The 7,274-nt window shown below is 46.2% G+C and overlaps 1 protein-coding gene across 1 annotated transcript; it reads right to left on the reverse strand.

The window, feature by feature from the left end:
• Positions 1-2,067: 2,067 nt before the first annotated feature.
• cunh7orf25 (chromosome unknown C7orf25 homolog) lies at positions 2,068-5,651 on the reverse strand. Its single transcript, XM_072494666.1, has one exon. It carries the CDS (start codon positions 5,455-5,457, stop codon positions 4,177-4,179), a length of 1,281 nt encoding a protein of 426 aa, XP_072350767.1. The 5' UTR covers positions 5,458-5,651; the 3' UTR covers positions 2,068-4,176.
• Between the last annotated feature and the right edge of the window lie 1,623 nt (positions 5,652-7,274).

Raw genomic sequence — 7,274 nt, forward strand, 5'->3', positions numbered from 1 at the left:
GGTTTTGGGTAATGAACCAGGCCAGGTGTTGGATTTGGAGGGAGGAGAGCACTTTGGGAACAGTGACCACAATTCGGTGACGTTTACGTTAGTGATGGAAAGGGTAAGTATACACCGCAGGGCAAGAATAGATGGAATTGAGGTACGTAGGGAAGAGGTGTTGGCAATTCTGGACAGGCTGAAAATAGATAAGTCCCCGGGACCTGATGGGATTTATCCTAGGATTCTCTGGGAGGCCAGGGAAGAGATTGCTGGACCATTGGCTTTGATTTTTATGTCATCATTGGCTACAGGAATAGTGCCAGAGGACTGGAGGATAGCAAATGTGGTCCCTATGTTCAAGAAGGGGAGCAGAGACAACCCCGGCAACTATAGACCGGTGAGCCTCACGTCTGTAGTGGGTAAAGTCTTGGAGGGGATTATAAGAGACAAGATTTATAATCATCTAGATAGGAATAATATGATTAGGGATAGTCAGCATGGCTTTGTGAAGGGTAGGTCATGCCTCACAAACCTTATTGAGTTCTTTGAGAAGGTGACTGAACAGGTAGACGAGGGTAGAGCAGTTGATGTGGTGTATATGGATTTCAGCAAAGCGTTTGATAAGGTTCCCCACGGTAGGCTATTGCAGAAAATACGGAGGCTGGGGATTGAGGGTGATTTAGAGATGTGGATCAGAAATTGGCTAGCTGAAAGAAGACAGAGGGTGGTGGTTGATGGGAAATATTCAGAATGGAGTTCAGTCACAAGTGGAGTACCACAAGGATCTGTTCTGGGGCCGTTGCTGTTTGTCATTTTTATCAATGACCTAGAGGAAGGCACAGAAGGGTGGGTGAGTAAATTTGCAGACGATACTAAAGTCGGTGGTGTTGTCGATAGTGTGGAAGGATGTAGCAGGTTACAGAGGGATATAGATAAGCTGCAGAGCTGGGCTGAGAGGTGGCAAATGGAGTTTAATGTAGAGAAGTGTGAGGTGATTCACTTTGGAAGGAATAACAGGAATGTGGAATATTTGGCTAATGGTAAAGTTCTTGAAAGTGTGGATGAGCACAGGGATCTAGGTGTCCATGTACATAGATCCCTGAAAGTTGCCACCCAGGTTGATAGGGTGGTGAAGAAGGCCTATGGAGTGTTGGCCTTTATTGGTAGAGGGATTGAGTTCCGGAGTCAGGATGTCATGTTGCAGCTGTACAGAACTCTGGTACGGCCGCATTTGGAGTATTGTGTACAGTTCTGGTCACCGCATTATAGGAAGGACGTGGAGGCTTTGGAGCGGGTGCAGAGGAGATTTACCAGGATGTTGCCTGGTATGGGGGGAAAATCTTATGAGGAAAGGCTGATGGACTTGAGGTTGTTTTCGTTGGAGAGAAGAAGGTTAAGAGGAGACTTAATAGAGGCATACAAAATGATCAGGGGGTTGGATAGGGTGGACAGTGAGAGCCTTCTCCCGCGGATGGAAATGGCTGGCACGAGGGGACATAGCTTTAAACTGAGGGGTAATAGATATAGGACAGAGGTCAGAGGTAGGTTCTTTACGCAAAGAGTAGTGAGGCCGTGGAATGCCCTACCTGCTACAGTAGTGAACTCGCCAACATTGAGGGCATTTAAAAGTTTATTGGATAAACATATGGATGATAATGGTATAGTGTAGGTTAGATGGCTTTTGTTTCGGTGCAACATGGTGGGCCGAAGGGCCTGTACTGCGCTGTATTGTTCTATGTTTTATGTTCTAATTTGGGCGTATATTCGCTGGCGTTTAGAAGGATTAAGAGGTACAAAATATTAAAAGGGATAATTAAATTAAACATAGACCGAATGTTCCTCCTAGAATCCTAGAGGGCAATCTAGAACAAGGGGACACAGGGTCCAAGGGTTGAGAGGTGGTCGATTTAAAACGACCGAATGTTCCTCCTAGAATCCTAGAGGGCAATCTAGAACAAGGGGACACAGGGTCCAAGGGTTGAGAGGTGGTCGATTTAAAACGAAGATGAGAAGGAACTACTCGCAGATAGTGGTGAATTTGCGGAACTCGCTGCCCCATACTGTAGTGGAATCAGAGTCATTAAATGGTTTCAATCATAATAATCTTTAATGTCACAAGTAGGCTTACATTAACACTGCAATGAAGTTACTGTGAAAAGCCTCCAGTTGCCACATTCCGGCGCCTGTTCAGGTACAGAGGGAGAATTCAGAATGTCTAAATTACCTAACAGCACGTCTTTCGGGACTTGTGGGAGAAAAGCAGAGCACCCGGAGGAAACCCACACAGATACGGGAAGAACGTGCAGACTCCACAGACAGTGATCCAAGCCGGGAATTGAACCTGGGACCCTGGGGCTGTGAAGCAACAGTGCTACCCACTGTACTGCCTAGAAGGTAGATATATTTCTGATTTTAAAAATGGGTTAAAGGGATATGGGGAACAGGTAGGCAGATGGAGACCAGGAAGAGATCAACCATGATTTGATTGAATGGGAGAGCAGGCTCGAAGGGCTAAATTGCCTACTTCTGCTCCTAATTCAGATGTTCCTAAATAAAGGTGTTTCATGGAAAAATAAAGGTAATACAAGAGCTAGGATAATGTGGGTTACAAAAATGATGAGGATAAGAAAGGATAGAAAAACATGGGTAATTAAAAATTTGACAAGCCCTGTAGTAATGGGATCAAAACCACAAGATAAAAAGGGCAAATTTACTGTGGAAAGAAAGAGAATGTTAGAGCTTAAGTGCTTCACCTAATTTTCACTGAAGTGACAGATTTGGAGAATGCTGAGGTATTCACACACACGATAAAAACGATACTCAGAATTAAGCTTGACAAATCTCCAAGACCTGGTGATTCTAGCTGGGGAAGAAATGGCAGCGGCTTTGGAACCTTGTGTTGGAGGACAGGGCAGGGGGAAATAGGTGGCAAATGGCTCTCCCCTCTTCCACATTCAAAATCTTCCCAGGGGTGGTTTAAAAAATTGCTCCATTTCAAAAGGAACAGATCAGTAGATATTGGAAATTACATGGCAACTATAAACAATGTAGCTGCCTATCAGCATATACAAGCTATTATTGTGCACTTTGCAAACAGGAATATGTCAGCATGATGAGAGCTCACTCCAGAGTAAAGTCTTGTTACCACCTTACTGCAAAAACAATCACCAACAGAAAAAGGACTGCAAGATTTCTGTTCCCATATTTTTTTTCTGCATCTTCGACCTGTGATTTTGATGGTGATTTTCATCTGGACTCACTAATCACCTTTCATTACCTAGTTTCAGTTCCATTCTTTTACTAGTTTCTTTCCTCACTTTTAGTCCTACGAATTCCATTCTTAATTCTTCCATCGATTCTTTCCTATTTTACTGTGTCCATTTGTTTTTTCATTTCCAAAAAACAAAAAGTAATTATTCATTTCCCTTAAATATTGCTTTGCTTTGCCCCGCCAAACATCTTTTAATTCCCAGCAGAATATGAAGGCTAGACAGTGCTCACGCTCAGCATTGAAAACAAATTCGCTAGCTGTATCCGCTCTCAGATAACCAATTCAACACTTTATTTCCTGACCAGTTTCAAGGCTCGTATTCCACAGAGTTCAATAGTCTTTCGTCAGACCCAACAGGTACTGGCCTTTCAATAAAAGAAAACAATTCATGAAAGGAGCCATTTGCTTCCATCACAATTGTAGCCATTGCAGCACTGTTGAAGATATCACGTACTCCAGTGAAACATCACTAGAGGGCTTTTGAGAATTGTTCAGTAATTTGTGTGTTTTTTTTAAAACAGATGCCTTTTGCATCAACTGTATTTTCCAGACATGTGCTGTAGCCCAAAGCAGTGGAGTTATACCTTCCACTCTGCAGGATAATGGTTTAATTTTATAGTCATTTAATTAAATATCAAGAGCTGCAATGGAGGTAAATATAGTAAAGCAGATTTAATAGCTTTGGTCAGCACTTCAGAGACATGGGGGATGTAATATTAGCTGTCGGCGACGGTGTGAAACTAGCAATATCGAATTAGCCACTTGTACATACACACCCTGCAAGATTTGGCATCAATGGAAAGGAAATCAGGGCAGGAGGTATAAGAGGCTGAAATTTGATCGCCAGTTTTACATTAGTGTCGACAGTTAAAGTAGCCCCCACGCCCTTTAGACATGACAACATCAATTACAAATACATCACTTTATTTTACTAAACCACCATTGCAGAATCTCTCATGAAAAGCAGTCCCAGGTAAAGGAGTCGCTGTTGGTTCCTTGCTTTCTGTCAAAGCTCTGGGCTGATGGATAAATACACTGAATTTCACACCTTGGTTATCGGCTGCTCGAACAAACCCACTGTTTGCAGTCATTGTGATTGCCTTCAAGGCATCTCCAGTGCCAAAGATAGTAATAGAACGACTGTTAATTTTTGCACTGGCTTCCAATCTGGAGGCCCGTTCAGAAGGCTGGTCTGGTACAACCGTGATTCCCTGCAACAGCTCCTGTGCCCGGGTCTTTTCTCCAGGGCCACCCAATGTGTCGAGAATGGCTTGAAAATCTTTCACTGCCGACTCACATGCAAACAGTTCTTTGTCCTTCATGAAGGCCTGCAGCTTGGGCAAGACACTTTCCTCCCTCTCTTGGGAAGCTTGCTCCGTCAGCACTTTCTCCTTAAACTTGAAGCAGCAGCGTCCGTGACTTACTGCCGATACAAATGTAATCAGAGTGGTGATGTCTAAATTGACATGGTTGCAGAAATCCACTTTAACTTCAGCGGGAAAGGCAACACTGGCAACGATTGTAGATCGATCTACTTTTGTCACTTGCAGAGGCTCCTCTAAATCTTCATCAGAGTCAGCTGAATTATCAGCCCCCCCTATGAAATCAATCATTGAATTCACAGCTATGATATCTCCCCGTACAGAGAGCCCCATTTCTTTCAGTCTGTCTGCCATAGGGCTAGAAATGCCATTATAAAAGGCAAACACAATGTGTGGATTACTGTACTGCACCAACTGCTGCTTGCTGGCTTCCAAATAATCATTTGCTTGTTCAACAATACTTTTATCTCCATACTGGCCTCGCCCTACCCAGATACTGTGCAGAGCTTCAGCTTTCCGTCCGATGGCTTTGACCCAGGTGAGGCCTCCGTTTGCGACGACATCCACCACAAGCGACTGCTTTTCCCCAGAACATTCCTGGTAGTTAAAAACATGGAGCAGACTGACCACATCCCCCAGGCTCTCTGCCGACTCAATGACCGCCTTCAGGTGGGTTAGGTTCGTGCTCTGCAGGTGCGACTCTTTCACAGAAACTTTGCCAGCTTCAACTTTCCTCAAGAACTTCAGCTCGGCCTTCAGCTTGCCATGGAGCTTTGGTCCACCCTGCACCCCCCCAACACGGGAGCGAGACAGAGATTCGGCCCTCTCCAGCAGCTCCTGGGCTTCAGCAATCCTCTCTGACAGAATCTTGTGTAGGGACATTGCATCCCTGAAAAACAAAATACTTGCATTCACACTGGGTTGCAACAGTTGAGGGTGGGGAAAGGGAGAGCAGTTGTGTGGGACGGTCACATTACTCTTGTTGGGGTCACTTAGTACCAGATTGGGCCACTTGCAGGTCAGCAACCGATGAAACAGCTAAAACCAGTGAAAATCTGACATTCCCCACTGCCTGTGGCCACCATCATTCAGTGCCCCTAGTTTCTCACTAACCCCCTCTCCACCACATTTTCCCCCCCAGTCTCTCTCTCCCTTCTCTTAAACCCTCCAGGTTTCTATCTCTCTCCCTCCAGCCTGGCTCCGTCTCGCTCATTCTCTCCGTCGCCATCCCGTCTCGTCCATTCGCTCCGTCGCCACCCCATCTCGCCCATTCTCTCCGTCGCCACCCCGTCTCACCCATTCCGTCGCCTCCCCGTCTCGCCCATTCTCTCCATCGCCACCCAGTCTCGCCCATTCTCTCCGTCGCCACCCCGTCTCGCTCATTCGCTCCGTCGCCACCCAGTCTCGTCCATTCTCTCCGTCGCCACCCCGTATCGCCCATTCGCTCCGTCGAAACCCCCGCCTCGCTCATTCTCTCCGTCGCCACCCTGTCTCGCTCATTCTCTCCGTCGCCACCCCGTCTCACTCATTCTCTCCGTCTCCACCCCTTTTCTCTCCCCCTCTCCTCCCCCCAATCTTTCTCCCTCTTTCCTCCCCCCAAATCTCTCTCTCCCTCTCCTCCCCCGAATCCCTCTAACCTACCCCCCAATCTCTCCCTCTCCTCCCACAATCTTTTTATCTCTCCTCATCCTCAGCAAGGAAAGTCTACATTAAACTGCATTTATTTCAATGCAAGGGGCCTGACGGGCAAAGCGGATGAACTCAGGGCATGGATGGGCACATGGGACTGGGATATTATAGCTATGACTGAAACATGGCTAAGGGAGGGGCAGGACTGGCAGCTCAATGTTCCAGGGTACAGATGCTATAGAAAGGATAGAACAGGAGGTAAGAGAGGAGGCAGAGTGGCGTTTTTGATTAGGGAGAACATTACGGCAGTACTTAGAGGGGATATATCCGAGGGTTCGCCACTGAGTCTATATGGGTGGAACTGAAAAATAAGAAGGGAGAGATCACCTTGATAGGACTGTACTACAGGCCCCCAAATAGTCAGCGGGAAATTGAGGAGCAAATATGTAAGGTGATTACAGATAGCTGCAAGAAAAATAGGGTGGTAATAGTAGGGGACTTTAACTTTCCCAACAGTGACTGGGACAGCCATAGCATTAGGGGCTTGGATGGACCGACTAGAGAGGGGGCAAAACTTGACCTCGTCTTGGGAAATAAGGAAGGGCAAGTGACAGAAGTGTTAGTGAGGGATCACTTTGGGACAAGTGACCATAACTCCATTAGTTTTAAGATAGCTATGGAAAATGATAGGCCTGGCCCAAGAGTTAAAATTCTTAATTGGGGCAAGGCCAATTTTGATGGTATCAGACAGGAACTTTCAGAGGTAGATTGGGGGAGACTGTTGGCAGGCAAAGGGATGGCTGGTAAATGGGAGGCTTTTAAAAATGTGTTAACCAGGTTGCAGGGTAAGCACATTCCCTTTAGAGTGAAGGGCAAGGCTGGTAGAAGTAGAAGTGGTAGAAGCTGGTAGAAGTCGATTTCGGCGTAAGAACAGCTGGTGAGCCAGTTTCAGCGGGAGCATTGCGGAAGTGGTTGCTGGGAGGTAAGTCTGTCCTTTAAAAGCACTTGTCTTTGCAGGGGCAGGCCAGTCGATTTCAGCGTGAGAACAGCTGGTGAGTCAGTTTCAGCGG

The sequence above is a fragment of the Scyliorhinus torazame genome, unplaced genomic scaffold (genome assembly GCF_047496885.1).
Source record: "Scyliorhinus torazame isolate Kashiwa2021f unplaced genomic scaffold, sScyTor2.1 scaffold_786, whole genome shotgun sequence".
Lineage (NCBI taxonomy): Eukaryota > Metazoa > Chordata > Chondrichthyes > Carcharhiniformes > Scyliorhinidae > Scyliorhinus > Scyliorhinus torazame.

Bases quoted from the DNA above. Each gene is read 5' to 3' on its own strand.
- cunh7orf25 (XM_072494666.1), bottom strand. From the start codon at position 5,457: ATGTCCCTACACAAGATTCTGTCAGAGAGGATTGCTGAAGCCCAGGAG.